The following is a 26,346-nucleotide window of genomic DNA, read 5'->3' as shown; positions in this document are numbered from 1 at the left end:
CGGCGCGCAGCTGGCATCCGGCAGGAAGGCACCGGGAGGGGCGGCCGGACCCCTCGCTGCGGGTTATTTAGGTGTGTATTAAACTATCCACAGCCTGGGGAGACGCAAACAGCCCCAAAGATAAATACCCGAGCTTGTAAACAGGTTGTAAACAAGCTGAACCAACTCAAAAATAAACACCTTTCAGCTGCTTCAAAATATTTATCATCTCAAATTCAGTGTGATAATAAAATAAAACTCCCAGCAGAGTTTCAGCCCTGGTCTGGGGACCAAGCAAACCCTTGTTTTCTGCTCATATTTGGTGTAAACAGCCACATGTCCCCAAGCAGGTGTGCTAATGGCGGGGTTTTATCACAGGGCTGGTGCTACTCATCTGCAGTCATTGAGTTTCAGCCCTTGTTAGGACTTCCAAGGTAGGGGTTTTTTAGCTTAACGTTAAGATATTTCTAGGTAGGAAACATTGGTGGCGGGGTGACAGCAAGGCGGTGGCAGTGGTGGCTGATGGGTGTGATGGAGGCAGCTGCTGCAGTCCTCACCATGCCCTTGGAAGGGAACAGAAGGGTTTGACTCAACTGCTTAGGGAGGACTTCAAGCAAATTTGGTTTTCTCCCCTTCTGTGGCCCGCTGGGGTGAGCAGAGCCAGTGCACAGCGCCAGTGCACAGTGCCAGTGCACAGCGCCAGTGCACAGCGCCAGTGCACAGTGCCAGTGCACAGTGCCAGTGCACAGTGCCAGTGCACAGCTTCTGCAGCCAGGGCTGGGGGGACAGGCGGGGAATGTGGGGTGCACCCCCGGCTGGACCCTGCACCCCAGCCAGTGTCACCCTCCCCAGCAGCCGTCCCACCCTGAGCAAATGTCACCCTCCCCAGCCACAGCAGAGCCCCAGCCCTTTCCTCTTCCTCTGCAGCTGCAGTAGGGGAAGAACATCAGGTTTAAGCATTTCTGCCATGTTTTGGGCACTTTTGGCCAGGCACCCCAGGCTGGCCGTGACCAGGGGGGTGCTGATGCACATCGCTGCCCCCCTACCTGAGCCGGTGCTCACCCCAAACAGCTGTGCCGACCGCAGCCCCGCTACTCAGGAACAATTTTTGCTAAAATTACAGCCTGGCCAAAAACAAGAGCCCGCTATGGCCAAACACCAGCTGGGAGCCAGGAATAGCCCCGGTACCCACACGTGTCACTTGCTCAGCACAAACTTTACAGCACGTGGCATCCAGAGCGTGGCTGCCCAGCTGTGCCATGGGCAGCGCGGGAAAAGCCATTTTTTGGCGCCAATTCAACAATGGCTTTTGTGTTTGGTGTGGTGCCAAGTCCTCTCCCCAGGCTGCCAGGGCAGCCCAGTGTTCCTGGTGGAAGACACAGCACCTCCCCAAATTTGGGGTCCCAGCAGGCTGCACAGTGTATGCAGAGCTCTCAGCTGCCAGGACCCTCCTGGTGCCACTACTGTCCTCTGCCATGGCCACCGTGGCCATCCAGGGTTGATCCCCAGGCGGGGGGACACTGAGCACAGGGGTGTTTGCTCCCAGGGCTCCTGCCGGGTGTTTCAGCCACCTCCCGCCCTTGGAGAGCGACAGCCTGTGCCTTGATGGACCCCCCTGGGCAGGCAACGTCTGGCCCCACTGCCCAGGTGCCCCTGGAGTAGACTGGGGGGGCTGCAGCCATTTGGGGCTCACCATGGCTGGCCACGTCCTGCCATGCTCTGCGGCTGAACCCATCACCACCCTGGGCTGGACCCGGGCACGTTTGTGGGGCAGCCACCCCCCACAGCCTGTGGGTGCGAGCGGCTGGGGCTGGGCCGTGCAGTGGGGAAGGGGACACAGGGGAACGGTGGAACATGGAAAGATGCAGGGACACAGACAGCATGGAGGACGCGGGGGGGACATGGGCGGAGAAGGGACACGGGGGTCACAGGGGGAACAGAGGGCAGAGCGGAGGGGCGCACAGGCGGGACGGGGCTCGGGGACACGGGTGACAGCGCCGCTCGGTGACAGCGCCGCCTGGGTGCCCGCAGCCGGTGGGCGGGCGCCCCCTGGCGGCCATGGCAGCGCTCCGGCACGGTGGGGACACGCGGCCAGCCGGAGCCCCCGAGGCGCTGGCAGCACGGGCTGCCCGTGGGCACACGGGGCGAGTGTGGCCCCACACCTGCCGGCTCTCACCGGCCTGAGCCGCCAGCGCGGCGGGGACAGGCGGCCAGAGCTGTCACCTGCGCTAACGAGGTCCTTAATGACAGGGCAGCACACGGCCCCGAGCGAGGCTGCTGCTTCCAGCCGGTACAAGCTGGAGCCCGGCGGGAGTTACCGAGCTGGTGGCCGCTGCCACCACCACACTGGACACTGCGGCAGCACATGGCACCCCACAGTCAGCATCCTGTGGGTGCTGCGCACCCAAAGACACCCAGCAGCCCAGGCTCTCCTCGCCAACCAGGGTGGCTGCTCCGAGACCCCAGACCTGAGCTCTGGGGTGGCTTTATGGAGCCCCAGCACTCTCAAGGGCCTGTGAGCACCCCAGCATGGGGACTGGAGGGTCTTCAGCTGGGCCACTCCATGCTCTGGAGAAGCTGCTTCCCCACTGTGGGCTTCAGAGGGAGCCCAAGCCTCATGTCCAGAGGATGCTCAGGCCCCCTGCACCCACGGGTGCTGCAGCCACCTCTTGGGCCAGGACCGTGTGCTGGCAGCAGTTTCCCCTCAGAAATGATTAAAACCTCAACCCGCCTCTCTCTGCTTCCAGATAACAACCTGTGCTCTTATGACCATAACTCAGGAAGAGACGGGAACATGCCTGCAGCTTCAGCACATTAATTATGAACCACTCCATTCGCCTGGGCCCTGGCTTTGCCCCTGCCTTGCCAGGCGGCACTGAAGCAGTGCTGGCAGGTGCAGCTATTTCTGCCAGCGTAAAATTAGCTCTGTGGAAAGGGCCATCAGTTCCCTCTGTGCTGCCCCATCCCTGTCAGCCACCCCAACCGCGGGGAAAGCAGCGGGACAGTGTCTGCAGGTACAGGGACCGCGAGGACCCTGAACCACACGCAGGGCCAGAGTTTGGCTCCAGGGATTCATCGCACAGGGAGGACAGAGGAGTCTCACACCAGCCTGCTCAGCCATGCACGAGGCCAGTATCCCCCAGTGCCACCCAGACACTGTCCCCCAGCTCCCTGCCCACTAATGCCACACCCCGGTGGCAAGCACCCTGCCCCAGCAACACCGAAGGGACACGGAACCGAAGAGGCAGTGACCCTTAGCCATCAGCAGCGACCTCGGCTTTATTCCAGCCCCCCCAGCATCCCCTCCTGGTGGCTCCCACCACAGGGTTACAGGGCCAGTGCAGGGAGGCTCCGGGCTTGCAGAGATTCACCTCTGCAGAGATCCAAATTTGCAAAATCTTCACCCAGCTGAGGTCTTGACGTGCTTTTTTGCTATTTTTTTTTTTCCCATATACCGAAGAACCAGGTGTGTTTCCTTCCCATCACCATAGCAGCAGAGCAACGCTCGTGTGGAGACTGGTGAAAGGCCAGGACAGACCCTACAGGGCTGGTGACAAGGGGGCGAGCAGGGCCAGCAGGAGCAGGGGGGAGAGGAGCTGGTGGTGGCCGCCACACGGGGACCCACCGCTGGCCGTGGCCGCCCTGGAGGCAAAGACCTTCCGGCCATGGAGGGGCTGCGGCGGGCGGAAGTTGTTGGTCATTTTTAGGAGCGTGGAGCCAGCGGGTGGGAAGTGGAGGGTGCTGACGAACGCCCGCAGCTGCACAGGAGAGAGGCAGAGGTGGCTTCACTGTGTACCCCAGGCCCCCACCCACTCGTGATCCTCCTTTTGTCCTGCCCCGAAGTCAATGGCACAGGACCCATGGCACAGCCCTGTTTCAACGGGGTCCCCCTGCCACCCCTCACTGCCGTCCCAAGCCCAGACCCCAAGGGTAAGTGCCAGACCTGGAGGGTAGTACACGAGCCAGGGTCTTACATGGATCGAGTCGTGAGTTTTAAAGGAGCTAATGGTGGTTCAGTGCCTGTGCTGAGCACTTAAAGAGCAGCTGGCCCATGACACCCTCAAGGAAATACATCTGCTAAGATGCTTGGGTAGCAGAGGAGAACTCACTCCATCAATGCATCCATCCGTCCATACATGCATCCACCCACACCACCACCTCCCTGGAGCCTCTGTGCTCCAAGAGTTTGCTCCCATTTGCCTTTCTGAACATCAAGGTTGGGCAGGAGAGCACTACAGACAGGATTTCTCCCCTCTGGCAGGTGGCCATGGCTCCATTACTTAACCCTCATAAAATTAATTAACTGCCAAGTTGCCAGGAACATTATTAGAGATTACTTTCCCTGTGCTCTTGCTTAGGGGTCAGGAAGGACAAGGAGAGGGGCCCCCCGGGGGGTCCAGCCTTTTGGTTGCCGGAGCATGGGGTTGTGCGTGCTGGTACCTGCTCCTGACCGATCTCCACCAGCTCCTCGAAGAGGGTCCAGACAACGACCTCGCTGCAGTCGGGGGTGGTGAGGGAGCCCTGGTAGCGGTAGTACCTGGAGAGATGGCGGGCAGGTGGCAGCAGGGTGCTCAGGCGGAAGGTGGAGGCCAAATCCACAGAGTCACCTGTGGATAGAGACATGGGCACCCAGCCTGTCCTGTGCCGGGGACATGGCAGGGACAGCAGGGACACCCCACCCGTTTCCCTTCAGCCAGATGGCCCCACAGATCAGCAGGTCTCCCCCACCCAAACCCACCAGGGTTTGTCCCCTTTCCATCCCTGGCCCAACGAGGAGGTGACTCACCAGCATGGGAGATGTTCCTCAGCCCCGCCACGATGGTATTGTAGTTGGTGTTCGGGGTTTCAGAGGCCTGTGGAGGGGGACAGTAAAAGGCTGGGGCAGGGCAGAGCCAGGTCACCCTGCACAGCTGAGCGTCCGCGGGCAGAGCTGCCCCGACCTGTGTCACCGCAGCGCAGCGGAGGGGATGGATGAGCCTCTCGCATGAAGCCGGCGGCAGGGTCACGGCACATTTCACCACTGATCTTCCCTGGCACCTCCTGGCCTTGACCCACCCTCGCTGCCTCTCCTCGCTCCCTGAGGACAGCCATACACTGACCGCCCACCTATTCCCAGGGCGTCCCCTCCACCGGCAGCATGAGCACCCACAGACCCACCTGGAAGAAGAAGCCGAGGACAGCCAGCCCGTTGGGATGCCCCTTGGCCTCTGCCAGCGTCCGGTACTTGACATTGATGTGGACAATGTGCAGCTGGGGAAAGCATGGAGGGGCCAAATGTGGGCAACTGCCCCTGGCCGACCCCCAGCAGTGGGGCACTTGCCCATGGATCTCCCTGCCCAGCCTGGAGCAGACAGACACGAAGCCGCCCACCACCCAGCAAAGCCCTCCCAGTCCCATGGGTGCTTCCACGGGCGGCTGCTGGGAGGATCAAAGAACCCCATACAGTCAGCATCCTTTGAAGGACGTGGGGGAAGTGGGCCAGTGGTCCCAGGGCATCCATGAGCCACAATACATAAATTTTGCTCTCCTCTGGTAGATAATTAATATTTTAGAGGCACAGAGCTTTTTTCACCGAGAAGGGTCCCAACGGGTTTGGCACAGCACGCTCCTGCGCACTCTTGCTTGCACACGCTGACTCAGTGTGCAGTCCTGGGGAGGAGCAGAGACCCCAGACCCCGCTGAGTGCCCCCGACGAGGCAGCTTGATCCACACATGGTAAAGAAAAACCTTGAGTCTCGTGTCAACTGCATTTTAACCGCCAGGTGCCCTGTGCAGCAGCTGTGCATGTCCCACCATCAGCACAAGGCTGTCGTGACGGGAAGCACAGCTGAACCTGCTGGTGCAGGGTCACTGAGCCTGCTCAATCTGCTGTGTGCCAACCTTGGGACACACCAGCATCACACCTTCCCCTCACACCAAGGACTTGGGCCACCTGGAGAGTGCAAGGGTGTTTTTTCTCGCCTACCTCCATGGGGAGCTGGTGCCCATCCAGGGTGTGCTCAGAGCCGTTCCCGGCTGGGCTGCCCCAGTGGAAGTGGAGCTGCAGTGCCCGGTACCTGCCGGGGAGGCCCCCACTGCTGATGGTGATGTGCTCAGGGACCGACTCACTCTCCAGGCTCAGCATCACTGCAAAGGCAGCGGGACAGAGCAAGGATGGGGGTTAGGATAAGGGTTCGGATGGGGGACAGTGCTGGCATACCTGGATTTGTGCTCCCCAGGCTTAAGCCCAGCACTAACAAATCCACAGGGCAGGAGCCACCCCAGGACCATGCAGCTGAGGGCAGGAGCACTCAGGAGAGGAACCCCAGCCAGGACGGTGCCCAGGGAGCCAGGGCAGGGTGCCCGGCCACAGCACGCACCCGTATGCCCGTCGTTTGCCAGTCTCCACTTGCCCGGGGGGGCCTGGTCGTAGCCTTCGAAGAGAATGTCCCCAAGGCCACCGTCCCGCTGCAGCTGGCGCCTGTCAATGTTCACAGGGGACTGCTTGTCACCGCCGCATGTGGCTTTCAGCTCCTTCCAGTGGCTGGGGCCTGCAGAGGAGGAGCAGAGGCACCACGGGCAGCCACAGAGCCACTGCCACCCCCAGGGGACACGAGGCTGAGGGTGGCCCTGAGGCAGCAGTGTTGGCACTGCCGGTGTCTGGGCTGGAGGGTCCTGTCAAGGGAATGGGCCCCCCCGGCATCTCCAGCCCCATCCACCCAGGGGACACCCAGTCCCAGGGAGCTCCGGGCATCCATCTGTGGGCACCCTGGCTCTGCTCTGGAACACATTACTGCTGGGCAGCCAATCACCCCCGCCTCCTGCCCCCAGGCTCAGTCCTGTCTCCTTCTCTTCTCCTTTCATTACTGCGGGCAGCTTTTTGCCTGGAAGCCCCAGGAGCCACAGCCTGGCTGTGCCACGGCCCTGCCGGCTCCCTGGCATGGTGCTGGCCACACAAATTAGCCAGTGCCTTCATTAGGGACCGTTCTCTGTGGCCCTGCTGTGGGCACGCAGGTGGCTCCATGCTGCCCAAGCTGCTTCCTGCTGGTCCCGCTGAAACCTGTCCTGCCAAAATCTGCCCTCACCACCAGCCTGATGAGGTTAAATTGCCTGTGATGCTGAGCGCTGGTCCGGCGGGGATAAGCGGAGCCCAGTGATTCACACTTGCCGGCCATGGCTGATGTGCTACAGCAGCTGGGCATAAGGTACATGCACCCAAGAGCTATAAAACTGTTGGGCCGTAATAGCTGATTAAATGCTCCTTGATCCTTAATTAACCTTTTACAAGCTATTTGCATGCTTTGCAACAAAGTGCTCCTGGCCATGCTTCACTTCCCCAGCACAGGCAGGGCTTACTGCCTGCCCAAATGGAGCTGACCCTCCTCATGCTGGGACCCCATGGGCACCCTAATGCCTGCTCCTCTCTGGGGTCGCTAATGGCATCTTTTAAGTTGGGCCTTAATTTTCTTCAGATGAAACAGGGAAGGCTGTTGCTGCCCTGGGAGCACCCAGACCAGGCTTGCAGTTGGGCTGGGGCTGAGTCTCCCGTCTCTGCATCAGCACGTCTGGGAGTCAAGCTCCTCTAATCACACCCCCTTAGTGTGATATGGGTGAATTCACCCTTCTCCAAGCCACAGTCCCCGCTGCTGCCCAGGGCAGCCAGGCAGGGGAAACATAGGGGTCCACACCCAGCACAGCCCCAGCACCCCCCATCCCGCACAGGGCAACACTCACCACATTTGGGGTCCTGCGAGTCATAGCACCACTGCCCTATGGAGAGAGGAGAGCTCAGGGCAGGTGATGGAGACAGGCACCCTCTCCCCAAACCCACACACAGCCATGCCCCCCCCCCGCAATGGCCAGGACACCCCTCATTGCAGCCAGGGGTCCCGCCAGCATTCATTTTCATCCTAGTTATTCTCGGCACTGGTGTTTTCACGTGTTCGCACCCTCCCTGCCTCCCCCGTCTGCTCCGCAGGGAAACCTCCCTCAGCATTGCTGCTGCAAGGCAGCCAAACCTCGCTGCTGTGGGGCCGTCCCCCTCTTTCCCGTCCTGGGGAGCTGAGGCAAACCCTCGCCCCACACCAGACGTCTTGCCCCCCTGGGTGAGCAGGGAGCTGAGGGGGGGCTGCTGCAGCCCTCTCCCAGTGCTTCCCACGGCTGCCCACGGGTGGGCTGGCAGCAGCAGGCAGGGGGTGGCGGTGGGCAGGCCTGAGCCCACACTGCGGGGACAACGGCTCTCCCCATCATTAGGGACACCTCAGCCAGAGCTGCCCATCTCCCACCAGGGCGGCTGCCTGTGCTCAGGGTGGCTACAGGGACTGTGCACTTGACTCAGGTGCCGGTGCATAAGGTGCAGGGATGCCCAGGGGATGCCCAGGGGATGCTCAGGAAGCTGGAGCCCAGCTCCTGCTGCCTGCACATCTGCCCAGGGCCACCAGCTCTGCAACGGGAGCTGGGGAGCACACCCCTTCCCTCCTCAGCTCTCCTGCTCCTGGCAGGAGGCACAGAGCTGGTGTTCGGACCCCCAGGGTGCTGCCCAGGGCCACCCTACACGAGTGGTCCGTGCTCACGGCTGGAGGGCTGCAGGCGAGCTGAGCCACATTCTTGTGCCGATCACAGCCGCTCAGACCAGCAGATTGCAGGCAGCCCTGCCTTTCTCCACCTGCGCTGCTCGTGGCCCCAGTCTGCAGCACCACATCCAAATCCTCGCTACAGCAGTACAGGAGACACCAGCCTCAGAAGAGAACCGGGAGCAAGTTGATGCAGGACTCAGAGGCTCTCCAGAGCAGGGACCTTCGACTTTCCTCCCTGTCCAGGCAGAAGCTGAGCTCCCAGGAGACCTTCGGATCTGCACCCACCAGCCCTCACCCAACCACGAGCATCCTCTGGCGGGAGCCAGGGCAGCACTCGCTGCCACCGCTGGCCCAAATGCAGGTGAGCACCCCAGCGCCTCATCTCCGGGATGGCAGCGCCAGTTTGCTCAGGGGTTTCATCCTCATCTGTGTTTCCTGATGGCGCATCTGTGGGGCAGATGGACTGAAGCCCAAGACCCAAAGACCTGAATGTCCACCCAGCCCAAGGGGACCCCAGCGCAGGCACCTCCTGCCAGGACTGAGTCCCAGGTGGGCTGAGACCTCCCAGAGCCTGGCGGCATGATGGGGACAACCTCCAGTGGGGAGAAGGATGGTGGGAGGGCAGGAGAAGGTTCCCGGGCCAGAGCAGGACCCCCAGTTCCTGCCTCCAGCCCCACTGGCACAGCTGCCCCCAGGACCCCAACTCTGCATCACCCCCTCGGCACATGGGAAAAGGACGGGAATAAGCAGGGCTGGCACAGGTGCACCGCAGCCCCCCACCCCGCGACCGCCCCTCCTCTCCCGCCGTGGGGACCTCCTGGCCCCTCCGGCCACCCCAGATGCCCGGGAGGAGGGTGGGGGGGCAGCGCATCTCACCTCCCGCGGCTGCTCGCACGACGAGAGGCAAAGTCAGGAAAGTTATCCCCAGCCCCTGCGTCCCCATGCCGGCGACAGGGACGGGCAGGGACGGGCAGGCGGCCCCGCCGCGACGCCCCGTCCTCCTCCGCAGTGCGCCCGGGCGGGCGGCGGGGCTGGGGCGGGCGGCGGCTGCCAGCGCCCAGGCAGCCCGGAGAAATCCTCCGCTCCAGCCTGTGCACTGCTGTTAAATATTCATCACAAGGGCTGAGTTTTTAACTCCTCGGCTGCTAGGAGGGAGCGGGGGAGCGGCCCGGCCCCCAGCCAGCCCCTCTGCGCCGTGCCAGGCCCCTGCCCGGGATGTGCCAGCCCAAGGGCAGGCGGCAGGACAGGGCAGGGGAGCAGGGGGCTGGCCAAGCCTGGGGCTGCAGCCCGCTCCTGAGGGGTGGGGGGTGGCCTCCAGGTACCATCCTCCTCTCCATCCCCCAAGCAGGGGTTTAGAAGCACCCCTGCTGCACCCCATTGCACCCCCTGCACAGTTTCATGGGGCCATAAGATGGGTTTCAGGGGGGCTGGCAGTGGGCAGAAGGGGCTGGGGGCGCCAGCTCTGCCCCATCCCTTCCCCACTCTTTGCAGGTACACACCATGGGACAGCCTTTGCACCCACTCCAGCTTTGGCAACCCCCCAGCCAGCAGTGGGTCCTGCATCCCCCACACCAGGAGAGTGGTGGCTCCCGTCAGGGACCTGACCTGGGGCAGACAGTGCTGTGGGAACCCACGGGCTGAATCCAGCTCATCCGTGCAAACAGGAGACACACGGCCCCTCTCTGGGCAAAGACCAGTGGGCACTCATAGTCCCTCAGCCGTGGTACCTGCAGCCCCCAGGCTCGGGGCACAGGTGGTCCCTGCAGCTGCGCTATGGGGCACACTCAGCCCCCAGGGCCACCACTGGTGGCTCGGGATCCGGCCCTTTCCCCTCCAGCCGGTAAGAGGCCGCATCACGCTGTAACAGCTCAGGCTCCCACAGTCACACAGCAGCGGGCAGGGGGGCAGCACCCCCCTGGACATCACAGGAGCCTGGCATGGGGGACACAGCCATTCACCTCCTTAACACAGAGACAGCGCACGCCGTCCCCATTGCACCCGTGCAGGCAGGTCCCACAGGAGCCAGTATCTCACTCACAACAGGCAGGTAGGAAGGGGGTGAAAACACAGGAGCGTGGTGTTGACACATTCTCCTAAAATATCGCTGTCCTCCTCAGGCAGCAGGGGAAAGGAGGCCACGGGGCCGGCCCGCAGCTCCTCTCACCAGCACTGGGCCCTGGCCGGCAGCGCTGCCGAGACGTGCCAGGATGAGCAAACCCGGCAGCAGCGTGAGGGCAGCGGGAAGGAGCCTCCTGCTGCCGGCTTGGCCAGGGACGGCTCTGGCTCAGCGGAGGCTCTTGGCTGCCGTGTGCTGCAAGGGGACAACACACCCACTGGGACCCGTCCTCAATGGGGGCTCTTTGGGGCACCTTTGTCCCCCCTGAGCAGAGCCAACCCCAGGCAGGTGCCTGGGCAGTGCTGAGACGTGTTCAGGTGCTGGCATGGGGGGGTGGCAGCGCAGGGCTCCCCCAGGCTGCTCTGGATCTGCGCCATGCTTGACGCTTGGCCCCTGTTCCGGGGATGAGGTATTTTGCAGAGGGCTGCGATCATCGTTCCGGAGCGAGCCGCAGGGGGCAGGCAGGCGAGGCGGAGGGTCTCAGCAGGTCTGCAGCCCGCCACTGATCTGCTGGGAAGCAGAGGAGCTGCTCCAGCATAGACCAAGGTGTCCCTTGAAGGCACGAGCCCACCAAGTGTCAGGAGCACCTCTGCCACCTGCCTGCAGCAGGACAGCCTCTACTGCCAGACAGCGGGGGGGGGGAAGCCCAGACCCTCGGGGCTTGGGAGACAATGGGACCCACCATCCCTGGGCTGTTGCCCCCAGGGCATTGATCAGGACAGACGTACTCCCTCCAGGACACCCTTTTATGTTTTCAGCCTTCTCTGGTGGTGATTTTTGGCAAGGAGGACAGGAGCAGAGACATCACCGCAGAGGACACACGGCTGGCAGCACCAGCAGCACTGTGCTGCAGCAGGTGATCCAGCACACAGCAGGGCACAGGTCCCTTGTCCCACAAAGAGACCTGCCAGGACAAGGAGTGGCACATCCAGCCTGAAGTCCTACAAGGCCTGGAGAGTCCTGCATGGTTGGATGGGGACACAGAGCCCAGTGGGGCTCAGCACAGCCCTGCCGAGGGGCAGGAGCCGCGCAAGGAAGAGGAGGCGGCACCAAGGTACGTGGGAAGGCAGCAGCAGCACCGTACCCGCTCTGCCCGTCCCCAGCTGCTCCTCGGGGCACACCAGGCAGGAGCAACCTCCAGTTTCTATAGGAACCAGACCAAACCTTGAAAGAGCTGCTCTGTACTTGCCGGTCTCTCGCTGCCGTGCTGGTGGTGGGGAGCTCGCAGAGGATCCTGCATCTCTGCGAGAAACCACGTCCATCGTCCTGCTGCCACAGAGCCAGGAGGCAACCGACATCCCCATAGACACATGTATTCACAGCACCAAGGGCAGGAGCCATGATAGGAGAAAAAATACCGCTGAAAAATAAAAATAGTTACTTAAGCTGCAGCCATCGATCGGTCGTGGGCACAGTGCCACCCTGCTGGGAACCCCCGCCATGTGCAGCGTCAGCAAGTGCTGCACCAGCACACAGTGGAGTGCCAGGAACGGCTCTGGAGGTAAATCCTGCTCCGACGCTTGGGAGCCCAGCCCAGCGACCTGGGCTGACAGGGACAGTGGCAAGACAAGGACTTGAGCCACCAGAGCGTGGTTCACCCTGCCCGGGACAGGTGCACAAAGAATCATAGACATCCAGAGAAGCAAGTGCAGCAGGGAGGTGAAGTTCAAGGGGAATAAACACTCTGGCCACTTCTGATTTTCCGTTAAGATCTCTCATCTCCATAACAAGCTGCCTCTAGCCCAGGGATAAAGCCGGCAGTGGGGCAGGGAGCACAGCGGCAGCAGCACAAAGGGGCACTGTGCTGGCAGATGTGCGCTGGCCACACGCTGTTGCACAGCCCCTTCATTCATCCCGTGCTCCTGCCGTCACCGGGGTCAGCGATGTCACCCCCCGCTCGGCGAGGCCAGCCTGGCAACCGGGGGCCACTGCCAGCCATAGCCCCTACACCCCTCCGACCTGCGGCCCCAAGTCCCAGGGCTCTCCCAGGGGCTGAGTGCCCCGGACATGCCACGCTGAGCACAGCTACTAATTACCCTCCCAGGAAAATGCACTGTAAGCACTCAGAGCAGGTGGCTGCCCAGCCATGCCCCTGCCACAGCCTCCAAGTGTCAGTGGGGACAGCCACCCCAGCACGGGGTGCAGGGGGCACAGCTGTGAGCCCTGGGAGTGGTGGCACTGCAGCCACCATCACCCTCATCTCCAGGTGGGGAGGGGTCAGGAGGGACAGACAAGCTGTGTCTGCACAGGGTCTTGCAGTGTCAGCAGGGTCACACAGGGGCCCTGACACACTGAGCCCCACAATGCTCGTGACATCAGGCAGCTGCTGTAGGGAGACACTTGTCCCCCGAGACCAGCAGGGACGAAGGGCTGCGCTCCATCGCCGCCACTGAGCCAGCATGTCCCAGCCTGGCGGGAGCTGCAGCTCTGGGAGCTGGGGCTGCGCTGGGTCAGACCCGGCAGCCACAGAGGCGGCTGCGGCAGCAGGTGCCATCTGCGAGCACAGGAAAGGGACAGCGGAGCCCCCACGGCACCCGCGGTGACGATGACACTGCGCACTGGATGGCTTTCAGCAATGAACGCATCCTGCGGCCACGAGCCGGGCACGGGGACAGCCCGTTCTGCAGGGACTTGTTCCGCAGCGCTCAGAGCAAACACCGCGAGCCCGTGGCTCATAAAAAACTAGTGAATGTGGCTGAGACCTGAGCTCAGGTCACTGGGGCCAGGTCCAGACTGTGCAAAAAGGAGCTGCCACTCTTTCCACGCACCCAAAACCAGCCCCTCTTGTGGCAGGCTGCGATCAGGAGGCCAATTTTTAATTCTTGAACTGCTACCTCCAGGTAAAGTGCGTTCGACTGCATGTCTCTGGCACATCTGATTGCAGCTCTTGTACTGCATGGAGCATTCACCAGGACAGGGCAAGGACACAGGGGCCCCGTGGCACCGCACACACTGCCCGGGCTCCCAACCAGGCCGGGGCCGGTGCCAGCAGCACAGCGCTGCCCAGACAGACACATCTTCAGCCCGCACCACCCCTTGGAGCATCCAGTCGTGCTGCTGTGAGTACATCCTACAGGACAAGTCACTTCCACAGCAGCACTCCGTGACGATGCTGAACACACCTTGTTGGGACAGGTGAGACACGACTGTTTGACTCAGACGTGGCTCCATCCCGTGTCCCCCCGCCAGCTCCAGCTGTGAGCCTGCGCTACCAAACCAGCACAACTGCTTAAAGAGACTGACCCAGCGAGGCCTTTTGGGGCAATATTCCCCACTATCAGCCAGCTTTGTTAAATAGTTTGGCGTTACAGGCTCTTTCAGGAGAGGCAGCATCACCTCCCAGCTCACTGCAGGCTCAGGGGACCAGGGACAGGGAGCCACATCCACCCCACACACCCCAGCTCGTTTCGTGTCCCCAGAGCTCCAAAGGGAATTGCAGTGGCTTGAAACATAAAGCAGCTCAGGTTGGTTTGCGCAGAAACGCCATCTGCTGTACAACCCCAAGGCAGATCCACCCTCTGCTGGACAGAACCCCCCTGCACACCCCAAAACACAGCTCTGCGCCAAGGCCTCTCCCAGCAGCCCACCCCAGCGCCCCCCCTCCAGCCCCCGTGTTGGGCCAGAGGTGTAGAACACAGCCGAGGAAGGGCTGCAGTGCCCAAACCCTTCCTTGGAGCTCCAGTTTTGGCAGAGCTGAAGGGCCAGGCCAGCCAGAGCTCTCGTCAGGCTGTTCCACCAGCTCCCCAGTGCCCGTGGAGGCAACACTGCTCAGTGCAAACCCGTCCCCCTCATGTCACCCCATCTCCCGGTTGGACCGGTGACCAAGTTGCTTCGTTCCCCTGAGCCCCATCACCCCACACCGGGAGCAGGGGGTCCAGATCTGTTTCCCACCCAGCACAACCCTCCTGCCCGGGGACTCAGCACCTTCCCCAGGTTTGGGGAGGGCATCGGGAACAGGCTGCACTTCACCTTCTTGGGTGTAAAATCAAGACTTTCTTAAAATTACACTCATACAGGTAAATTCCACTGAGATCTGTACACCAAAGGACTTCAGCAGCCTCCCTTTTTGCAAGATCCCAGCTCAGAAGTGGGGTTTAACAAGACTTGCCTTCGCAACGCTGAGGAACCACAGCGGTGCAGAAATCAGGAGACACTGCAACAGGCCATTTCTCTTACAGAACACAATTTATTTGGCATTTGGATGAAATGTTTCTCACAGCATCTTGATAAAAAAAACCCAAAAAAACCAAAAAAAAAAACCCAAAAATATTAGTGCCAACCCAAAGAAAAGTTAAAACAAAAAAACAGTGTCACAGGGACTGAATTATTATAGTATCAAATTTAAATTCTACATGGTATTTCACAGAATATCAAAATCTTTTCTATACTGCCACAGTTAAGTCCAGTCACAAACCAACTACACAGGAGAAGCCTGTAAATGCAGCATCCGCTAAGATTATTTTCCAGGAGAAGGTAGAAAGCAGCGTCTCGTTCTGTCCGCAGCTCCCAGGCACCCGCTGCCGCGGGGACACAACAGGCCCCGCACGCAGCGTCCCCGCCGCACCCGCCACCCGCGCCACTGCAAGGTGCACAATACCGGAAAGTTAAAGCTATGTGGTACCGTAGCAGGCAGGCGACGCAGGCTCTTAGGGGAACCAGATCTTTCCTGCACAAAGTGTCTATTCCAAAGAAACGCGTGTTTCATTTGGAACTGGGGGACATCAGGAGTAAAATGTATGAACTTCGATTCGCCTCCTCTGCACTAATCTGCTCTGATTTTAGGGTCAAGCTCCCAACTTGCATGGGGAATTTAAAAGACGTTTCTGTGCATGGCATGTTCCTTAGCTAGGGAGAACAAAAAGTCAGCAACTGAAAAAAAACACCCAACAACCAGATGTGTTATGGATTGTGTGAGGCAACGTTAAAACTTCAGTGATTTGCCATTGAAAAATCCACATCCGAAAGATAAAAACATCTTTAAAAACAGCTCCAAATTCATTTAACGTTAGATGGGAAAAGAACAGTAATTACTGGTCACAAAAACATTTTCTTCCCAAGTGAAACTCAAGAGACACGTGAACAGGCCACCAGCCGTGACCCTGTGCTGGCGGAGCACCTGCCGACCGCAGGGTCAAACCTTCAGAAAACATTTTCCATCTATTTAAATCTCCTAGATCAGTGTCCTGCCGTGAACAGGTACAGTCTGAGGTTCAAAACTAGACAAGACTGAACATTACGCAGACAAGCAATTTGTACATCCGAATGACAGTTCTGAGGGAAACCCACCGTCCTTCCAACGTGACAATACTCTACAACTCACCTAGTAAATAAAACCTTGCTGTGATCAACTAGGGCTGTTTGTGGAGGAACAGCAGGGACCTCAAAATGGCACCAGGGCACGAGGATGGGGAATCTGAGGAGCGGTTTTGTCCGAGGCCACAATGGGAGGTGCGAGTCCTGCGCAGAACCGAGCGCTGTGACGTTACAACAGCCAGAAAGGTCTTCCCCGGGCAAGCATCAACCTCTGCCACCGCGCTGAGGACAAACTGCTTACCAGGGACCTTGCCAAGGGCAAGGAAGGTTTGCTGAGGAGTCAACTGCTGTCAAGAAAACTCTTCCCCAGTTGGTCCAGAAGTCTGAGTAGTTGTGATGTTTTCTGCTACAAAGGCTCTTACTGAAGAGAAAGTACTCAGTGTGAAAAAGCTACATGACAAAGGGGAAAAAGTGTCAATTTTATTGCCAAATTAGAAGCTTACCAAGAGTTGTAAATGAGCTGTATCTAGTGAGCTGCTCTGTTCAAGGCAAAATTTCCCTTGTTTACAGTCAAGATGAAGGAGGATAGGGGGAAAGAGAGAAAAATAGCAGCCTCCACACCAGTATACATGTGGGCAAGGCTCAGAAGCAATGGAGAAAATATCACACAGAAGCTTCTACAAAGAAGCCTCCATTTGGAATAGCTACAACCAGGGGCCAGTTGTAACAGAGCTTATTTTCCAATAAAATTCACCACAGAACCAAAAGTAAAATAAAAACCAAAATACCAAACAGCTCCCCGCAGTGTTAGAAGTGTGAGGTAAGGTACCCGGTCACCTCAGCCACAAAACACAGCTTCAGAGACTAAACTGAGCCAAAAGGCCTTTTGTTATTGCGCTAGGATACTACAAAGAACAAATATTCCATCTGCCTTCAAAAGAAATTTCTTGAAGTTTTCTATTTTGCACTGCTAGCAAAATATTTTTCAGGAACAGATTGTAGTAGCATAGACTTTACATCCTACTGAAGTGTACAGTATCACAGCCTGTCCTACACCAGGGTGTAGCCAGCTTGAGAGAAGTATTAACTCTAAGAGCCTAGTTTATATCCCAGTGCTTAGCTGCACCTAGCGGGACGCAGCACAAAGGTTACCGTCTACTGTATGTATATATATATATATATATATATCTCGCCATCCAGAAACACACACACGCACACACACATTCGTACCTATAAAACTAAAGAAAAATCAGTACATACAATGTATAAAACGTATGAGTGTGCTCAAAAACGCACAAAACCCGCTTTATTTTCGTACTTCAGAAATGCTCAATCGCTTGTACGTGTGGTTCTGACTACTGCTATCCATCCACTTCACGAGACCAGGACTCGAACTCAGAGGAGGAGCCGGTGGGAGCTCCTGCGGGGTGGAGAACGGCTGCTCTGTGCCGGTACCGCTGCGGCCGGAGCGGGAGCGGGACGCGGCGGCGGTTCGGCTCCAGGCAGAGGCTTCCTAGCAGCAATTCCTCCCACTCGTGTGCCAGCAGCGCGGCCCAGAACCGTGATTCACACTCTCCGATGGATTCGAGATTGTTAGCAAGTATCTGGATGTCAAAACACCAGATAGGATCTCAATAACGAAATTCAGTTTTCTGTACAAAAGGAGTTGAATTGTCAAGACCAATCCCCACGTACAGTATAAGCCTATAGGCAAGACACAGAATAGAAAGTAGCAGCATTTTCAATGGGGAAAGAGTCAGCTGCACTGGGAAACCACAACCGTGGGTTAGGATTTGTCATACAAGTATGATTTCTCATCATTCCTAGAAAAATAGATCACATACACACCCCCACACAGTGTTTTCTTCCTGTCCCTCTAGGTTTGTACCCTTCATAAGGTAACAGGAGAACCCTCACAAAGAGCATTCTTTACAAATTCCTTATAATTCACCTCATTTGCTGACTGCTGCAGTAAGTCAGGGAGAAGCAGAGGCAAAAGGAGGATGGGGAGAAAGGGTAAATTATTTGTATGCTGAAATCCAAACTTAAATTTAAAATCACCTGTAAAGATTGTTTTGCATTCATTATCAAAACCAACAATGCTTGACTTTGGTTTTAGTGTGGGAGCAAATGAATCTGCTTGCCATCTGTAAATTAACGTAAAGAGTTCAATCTGAGGGGGAAATTTAGGATGACATATCAGACTGAAGCAAACTGCTTTATTGATTTAAGTACACTAACCTCATTATAACCCCTCATGGGACCTAAATAAATGGTTTGTGGAGCACAGGGGAAATCCCTAGAATAGGGCTGGCAATTTATGGGACTCAGATAAGGAACAAGAGTCCAATTAGAATTAAACATCATGTATAGTGCATGTTGATCACTGTTTTAAATGGTATTTGTAGAACTGTAAAGAAGCAAAATAGAGGGGAGGGAACACGCTTACATGCTAAATACAGCATGCAATAAGAAAAGCAAGAACAATGGTCTTCTATCCAGGCCAGTCCTGTGCAACTGTTCACCATAAAAGAGTTAAGCTACAAAGAAAAACACCTCAATCTTCCTTACAGGATTATAAGAAACAAGGGCTTCATATGGTGAAGTCAGACGGCACCCACGTTAATTGCTCCCGTCTCTTCCCTAAAGTACTACCTAACACATACGAGGATTCTACTGAAGGGACACAAGCATTACACAGACCTGGTTTTCTTTATGGGCCAGAAGTTTACACAACAATAAAAGATTTTGCAGCTACCAACAAATAATTGCAATTGCAAATCCCAGTTTTCTTAGTACCCACTTGTAACCTATTGCGTAGATCATCCATCCTCCAGTCCCCTATGGCGTTCTGAAACAGCAGGGCAGATCAAAACATGCAAATGTTTTACATGGTGTAGCTCTTACTTGGTGGCATGTGTTTTAGCTCCTCAGTGTTCCCGCTCTGTAAAACAGGCCCCCAGCCCCTTCCCCTGCAGTTCTGTCTTCTCTGCTCTGTCCAAGTGTAGCACTGAAGCAAGAGAGAAAGCAATTGATTGAATGGTGACTGCTCCCGCCCTCCTTTTCCGTCATCTGTTCCCTGGATCCAGTGGTATCCAGCCAAATCCAAGCAGCTTTTTTCTGGTGTCGATTTTGTTTTCTCTCAGGTTAAGAAAAAAAAAAAAATAAACAACACTACCCATACTTTTCACCTCCTTAGAAGTCAAAGAAATTCTCTGCACTCTTTTCCACCGCCAATGGAAAAAAAGAGCAGTTATACAATCCATATTTACAAGACAAACCAATTAGTGAATGAATAACGACAGCCAAAAAACGAGAGGCACAATCCTAACCTAGAACATAAAAGCAGTGTTCAAAAAACAAAGTGGAGATTCCTTCTGAAGTTCAAACCACGGATTAGTGTTTGTCTGTGCAAACAGTTGCTAAAACTATTTCTGACTGGCAGTCAGCTTTTTACTCCTTTATACAATGGTATTGAGAGAACAGTGGCTGTGACGGCTGCCCATGAGAGTTTCTGCCGGTGCGTTGTCATTTCGCGGTGTGTCGGGACGGACAAGAAAGGTGCTGCTGTCAGCAGAGTCTTCCAGCTCCACTGGAGAAGGACCAACCGAGGGAGGCAGCGATCCCTCGGTGAGCTGTGGGGATACATCACAGTTTCCTAGTGACGGAGGATTGCTCTGCACAGTCTGAGCAAGAACTCCATCTGCACAGGACAAAAAAAGAGCAGAATTAGAACGTGAAGTATATCATTTCACATTCCCAAATAGATTTACTATCTGTATTTCTAGAAGCTCAGAGTTTTTCTTGGTTTTGCACTAATGCACAAAGAGATGACACTGCAAAAGAGGAAAATTATATAGCGAAAATAAAACTTCAATATATAAATAAGATACTTGCACTAATCAGGCCCACTTATCTTGTGAGATATGCTGCTATAAAATCCCAGACTGGAATGATTTCTACAGTATGTGAATACCACAGCTGCAAAACTGAAGAGCACTGGGTGAATCATTAGAAAGTGATATTTTTGGTCAATTTTTGGAGAGTGTGGGTGGGGAAGTGGGGAGGAGAGAAGACACTGGATATATCTTATTCAAAATCTCCTGTACTTGATATTTGTTCTACTTTTAATACCAATCTCTACAGACTTATCTCCAAACACCAAAAAAGGTATCAGCATAGTGGAAATTAGGTAACCAGGTAACCCATCCAAGGTAAGGCTTGGAAATAGGTATGGTCTAAGACTTAAACTGCTTGCAGCATGGATTCAACTTGTAATTTAGGTGATCCAAAGAACCTTTGGAAAGAGGCAAGCTTACTGATACATTTCAACAAAAGACTTTTCCATCACAGAAATAGGAAATTTATCACAAAATATTTTCCCATCACAATCACTAAAGCATGCAATTATAGTTAAAAAAAAAATCTAGCCAAAATGAAAAAAAAGAGGAAAAAAATAGATAAGTTATTGCCTGCATACCTGGAGTGGAACAAAGGATACTGTCTGGATTGACAGAAGCTTCATACGGAGGAGGTGGGTCATCTGGATGTTGAATATCTGGATACTTGTAAGCAGTATAGGGTGGAGGCGGATCATGGAAGTGAAACGCCCCACCTTCCCCGTCATCTGAAAGATGCAGTGGAGTAAGGCCGGTTCCAAAACCGTCGGGACCATAATCAAAACCAGGCATCCTGCGGCCCAAGTTAAAATGGTGCACTGTTTCAAGAGAAGAAAAAGAAGTGACTTGATCCCATGCTTTCTTCAATTTAAGGCAGGTCTCAACACCTTTTTCCACTTTTCACACCCAAGGGACTCGTGTCTCCTGAAGAGCTAAAAAAGTCAACATAACCTACACAAGTAACTGCAGTTACACCACAATACCCAGGCCCACCTGCTCCCAGCCTGTTTGTTCTGCATCGCATCTAAATTGGAATCTAACCTCTTCAAACTAAGGAGATCATTCACACATAGAAGGTATTTCAGATTTGGACCACATACAAACAAAACGTGTTTTTCCATTATTGGCTGAAAATGTTCAAGCTTGAGGAACCTACCAAAACACACACACAGAGGCACAGTTAATTGAGACCATTAAATCTCTCATCTTACATCAATCTGTCAGTAATAAGCACAAGGCACAAGATAAGCATTGATTGATATAACAGTTTCTTTTTTGAATGTGGAGTGGTTCAGAGAACCAAAGCTTGTACAAATCATGACCAGTTCAGGCAGCCAGTGCAGAGCTACATTTGGGTACAGTACTGACTAGAATCTATAACCAGACTTCTGATGATGTTTTGCACAGTTTTGTATTTCTTCTGCTCTCTTTATTCTGAAGCAAAATACACTACTTAGATAAGGACTCTTTACAGATACAGGCTACTTACAATTTGCTCCAATCAAAGACTCTATGCGCTCTCTTCGCCTCTGGCGTAGCCGGTGGACCATGAAAAGCAGCAGAGAGAGGATGAGGAAGGAGGAAATGCAGCTAACGATCAGACGCATTCCGCCAGCCATTGAATCAAACAAACTGTTGCCATCTGTGACAAAAAATATAAAAGAAGCCTGTTACTGTTGCTCAAGACTCATTTTTCTTGATGTTCTTTTGTCAGTAACGGAGAGATAAATGCAGAGTGGAGATTCAATAGCCTGGTTTAATACTTCCCTGTATTTCAAAAATGCAAGAAAATTATGATTCATCAGATGATTTATCTGTTTATTGCAAGAAAATCTAAATGTTTCTAAAAATACCTTAATCAGCAAAAGAACAAAATGCTGAAGGCTTCAGGTTCCTGAAAACGGGCAAAAGGAAAGGTTAATGGCATTTTGCAGAGCCACTTGTCTCCCTGGCATGGCTGATGACGTTACACTAAAGAGGATGGCAACCCTTCTTCTGTGTGACTTCTGGACATCTTAACTTTTAGATTTCCAACAACAAAATCTCTAAACGTTGTCATGATCACCAAGATGTGGTCAGCTGAACTCCACATATCACTGGTTCGTTGGTGAGCACCACTAAGTGACAGGAACTAAAAATACTTTAAAAAGGTGAATCAACATGACAATCACCTTTCAGGAACAGAAGAGATTAAGATAAACAGGAATCAAATATTTTTCCTAGAATCACATAGAAAGCAAGTGGGAGAACATGAAACATACCCAGGAGCTCAGGACTTTGAGAGCTCGATACCATTGCTAACCAGATCCAGACTTGGAAGACTGTTGCGAACGAATTATCACTGTTCTACCAGTGCCAGGTATGAGGGGTATTAATTTTTCAGAATTCAGCTAATCACACTTGGTTATGCTTCAGTAGCACATGTACATACAGATGCTTTACACAAACAAAAAATGACCTAAAAATGCCCGTGCTGTGTTCTTCGCACTAATCTCCCATTGAAGAGCTCTGAACGAGACACGCACCCAGGTCAGGCATGGACAAGAAACAGATGAAGTGGCTGCACAGCCTTGTCCCCTATGGCTACAGGACACGAGCGCTCGCAGGTCCGGAGCCCTGTCCCCAGCCACTGCAGGGCACCGCGCCTCGCAGAGCAACCAGCTGGCTCCCAGCACCTGTCCCTCTGCGCCCACACGGCTGTGGGAGCTCTCAGCGCTTTTCCTTTCACCAACAGCAGCTAACGCTGGATCAAAGGTTCCTTACAAAAGCAAGTTAAAAGCCTCAGAAAAACTGTAAGTACTGACTTGCTACAAATGCTAGTAACAGAAAAGTACACCTAATTTATACATCGTTAATGTAAATGGCTAACAGACTGGTATTTATTATATAACACATTCTTGGCAACAAGAGGTTCATTTAATAGTGCACTATGCACAGAGCTCGCATATCACCACCTCTCCAAGGCAGCTGTGCGGCACCAAAGCCTCAGTGCTGTCAGACCTTCCAGCAGCTCTGACTGTCAGAGCTGAACACGCTGCGGTCACACACCTTCCAACCAACACACCACACACCTGCCGCGGCTGCTCCTCTGTTTTATGGCAATGCCAACTCCATGATCATCAAAAATTAGTGCTAATAGCTGCCTTAAATACAGTGGCTGAAGTGAAACATCCACACAGGCAAGTGTGACAAAACCTGGCAGGCAGAAAGCATGACTTCCACATATTCTCTTTAGGCCAGGTACAACTGCAATTCTTGGACCTTCTGGGATGTCCTGAGCCTCTATCCCCCTGCTCCCAGCCTCCGAGAGCTCCCAGCAGTCAATACATTTGCCTGGATAAACCACTGTCCAGTAAAGTCCTAGATTACAAAAACAGACAAAGACCCAGCTTGTACAGAACAAGAAAGTCATCACAGAGACTTCCAAGCCACGTAAATACAAATAGATTATTTCAGAAAGGTTGTTTTACACGCAGTACAGTAGCAATACTCTGTTAACTGCACCAGTTTAGTCACCAGAAAAGCTTCTGCACCATCAGCTCTTTCAAAGTGTTTTATTTCTTTTATTACCTTTCCACAAATAAGAGTTGCAGGTCTGTCTAAACAAGAACCACAAAGAAAAATTATTTTCTACCACATCCATGGAGCAGCAATAGACAGACTACCTCGGTTTCAGCGTTAGAACATGAAAGGTTTTCCTCTGCTATTTATCTTCAACTAAATGAGGAGAAGCATCTTTCAAGGGAGTATAGCTGTGATTGCTCAGCTTACTCCTACCACTGAAAAATTCCCCCACTACCAAGTCCTTGAGTAATATTCGTTATCCACTTGTAATCATCGCTCACCCACTCACACTGCGAGAGCTGATTACCTGCCAACCCAACAGCAGGATTTATTTCCCCGCAGTCTCTCCTTGGGTGATTAATTTAGTTACTGTTGATTAGTAAACTGTTTTCTTTCCTTTGCAACAGAGCTTAGGGAAGATATATGTAAGAATTGGACATAGATAAATACATGCTGATTAAAGGAAGTAATTCATTAATTTTGTCATCTGGAATAGTCATTTATAAACACCCAGAAGGAAAACTGAAATGCTTAATTTAAAAATTTCGCTGTTTATCACTAGCTGAAGTAAGTTCATTACGAAGGAGGTTTGACAACTGCTTGATGATTCTTCTCTCAAATACTAAGTTACTAAAAAAAAAAACAGAACACTTCAGGCAAGAGTGTAATGAAACAGTCTTATTTAGCATCAGGACAGAAAGAAGAGCTTAAGGATCAGAAAGGATGTGATAAAATACACTCTTCAAATCAGTATTCATGAAATAGTTAAGACCCACAGCAATAAGCAAGGATTAAAAAACACGGCATGAGGTTATCCCAGGTCATCTTATCCCATCTTCTGGATGATGCTTTGCTGACACTGCTTCTGAAGATAAAAAAAGTGAAGGCAAAGTCCTAGCTTTTTGCCCATTTTTTTCACTGACCAACCTGCAAGACTAGCTACCAACATCTGTTAGGCTTAACCCTCAGAACAAATGTGAATGACAGGAAGAAGGAGCCAGTGGGTTTTAATGATTAACTTCTGTAGTTAAAACAAATACAAAAGACTGCAAATTTGGAAGCCAATAAGCACCGCTCTTTTGTAACAGACTAAAATAGAAGCCTCCCATGGGAAGAGTTGACCTGTGTTTTCCATGGGAGTTCAGAACAACAGTTTCTTAGTGTACTCAGGTAAGATTAGTTATTTTAAAATACCTGGTAATAACAGTATCACAGGATGGTTGAGGTTGAAAGGGACGTCCCGAGGTCATCTAGTCCAACCGCTGCTCAAGCAGCATCAGCCGGAGCTGGTTGCCCAGGACAGAGTCCAATCGGGTGTTGAACATCCCCACAGATGGAGACACCACGAGCAATCTGCTCCAGGATCCAACCATCCTCACAGTAGATTCCAAGTAGGATATATATTTATTTCACAAGTCTCTTTACAGAAAAATAACCCCTCTCCCCAAATCTACATCCCCAAATGGTGATTGACATACAGTTCAGAGTCAACCAAAGACTTTACTGATCCAAAACAAGACACTGCACTGAGATGCCAAATCCAATAAGGCAACATGTCTGGATTGTTACTAAAACCCTGTACAATTCATAAACTTTGTTTCCCACGTGATCCCTGCATGCAAATTTCCTCACGCATAAATTCTCATGTCCACAAAAAGATGCTTAATTAGTGCTCAAGAGAAAAGTCCTTTCTTTTCATGACAACTAAATATGACAAAGGAACAATGCAAGATGCTCTACTAAAAATCCACAGTAGTGCCAACCTCCACAGAGAAAATAAGCTGCTGCTTCTCCTATATCAGTAGCATCAAGCATGACTAATTATATGTAGCCACAGTCTGAAGTGTTTCATTTCCCATGATTTGAGATTTTTCCCCACAGGAGGGCTGTATCCAGCAATGTCAATGAATTGAAACGATGCATAATTTCAAACAAAGTTATACCCAAAGATAACCAAATTGAGCACTGAACTCATTTTCCTTGACAAAACTGTAACAGTCAGCTCTTACCTGGGTCTAAACATGTGAATTTGCAGCACTCCTTAGGGTCTTTGCGATACTGCTGACACCCCTGGGGCCGTTCACACAAAGCAGCCACGCACATCTCAGGTTCACCATTGTGACACGTGCAGCTCAAACAGGGATCATTCCCTTTTGGAGTGAAGTAGTAGCCTTCATCGACAATGTTGTCTTTGATATCAACGCAAGTCTGGCCTAGAACAGAAGCACACATCAATATCCAGGTGTCTGTGAGCATGCCAGACAGGAGTCCAGTTTATTCTGTTACATTAAGCAACTTGTAAACATAAGCAGACCGTGAGTTAGAAGTCACAACTTTGCATTAAAGCAACTTTGAAAAGGAATCTCCAAGGAGTGGGGAAGATAATGGATATTCTGGAGGCGTGCAGGGATGATTTACTGCTCCACATTGACACAGTGAGCTCTAAGTATTTAATGGAACTGACACACTTTCAGGCATTCTCTCTGAGACACAGAGAAGCAAGTGGTCTGAGAAGTTTGAGCATCATTGTCACACCTGCTGCAGCTCCCTCTGTCTCTCCTGGCACTTAGGAAAAGCTGGATCTTCTCTGGACCAAACCAGAAGGACGCTGAGGAGACGACCGAAAAGGTCATCTTTTGATCATCATTTTGACTAAACACATGTCCTTCAACACCAGTCTCCAAGACTTTAATACATCTCAGGGCAGACAAGGCAACCTCCTGTCTTCCTAATAGTGGATATTTCAGGTGCAAAAGCAGGCAAAGAAGGGCTGATTGCTCCTCCCTGGCCATTCTGTAAGTCTTTCTCCTGCTTTAAAGAAAAAGCAAACTAGAAAAACTTCAAGAACTGCAGTAAAAGTTCAACAACTTCTTTTTGTAAAGCAGCACCATCTATATCCGGTATCTTAAATATCACCTGAAAATACTGCCAAGAAGTATTTTCCCTCTGTTGCTATAAAGCCTTTGGGAGTAAAGACATG

The 26,346-nt window shown here is 53.4% G+C and overlaps 2 protein-coding genes across 3 annotated transcripts in view; both read right to left on the bottom strand.

The window, feature by feature from the left end:
- Positions 1–3,518: 3,518 nt before the first annotated feature.
- LOC309446603 (carbonic anhydrase 15-like) lies at positions 3,519–9,477 on the bottom strand (the record flags this gene model as incomplete). Its single annotated transcript, XM_082066470.1, has 8 exons — positions 3,519–3,737; positions 4,420–4,586; positions 4,766–4,832; positions 5,137–5,229; positions 5,945–6,105; positions 6,339–6,509; positions 7,693–7,728; positions 9,411–9,477. The coding sequence occupies 8 exons, from the start codon at positions 9,475–9,477 to the stop codon at positions 3,519–3,521; spliced, it is 981 nt and encodes a 326-aa protein (XP_081922596.1).
- Positions 9,478–17,176: 7,699 nt separating this feature from the next.
- DGCR2 (DiGeorge syndrome critical region gene 2) overlaps positions 17,177–26,346 on the bottom strand; it is a 40,341-nt gene continuing 31,171 nt past the window's right edge. Inside the window, exons 7-11 of one of the 2 annotated variants that reach the window (XR_014185442.1) lie at positions 25,376–25,579; positions 21,292–21,444; positions 20,384–20,620; positions 18,811–19,606; positions 17,177–17,507 (exon numbers count right to left, since the gene is read on the bottom strand). Coding sequence is in view for 1 of the 2 variants with exons in the window: in XM_082065898.1 (XP_081922024.1) it covers positions 19,365–19,606; positions 20,384–20,620; positions 21,292–21,444; positions 25,376–25,579 (836 nt within the window). In the remaining variant the exon portion in view is untranslated. Of the gene's footprint in view, positions 19,607–20,383; positions 20,621–21,291; positions 21,445–25,375; positions 25,580–26,346 lie in introns of both variants that reach the window. The other variant, XM_082065898.1, reaches the window with a different exon arrangement.

Source organism: Streptopelia decaocto (genome assembly GCF_964273445.1).
Source record: "Streptopelia decaocto genome assembly, chromosome: 15".
In the NCBI taxonomy this organism is placed as follows: domain Eukaryota; kingdom Metazoa; phylum Chordata; class Aves; order Columbiformes; family Columbidae; genus Streptopelia; species Streptopelia decaocto.
Note: the sequence above shows the minus strand (reverse complement) of the source record. Positions and strands in the feature narration are given on the sequence as shown.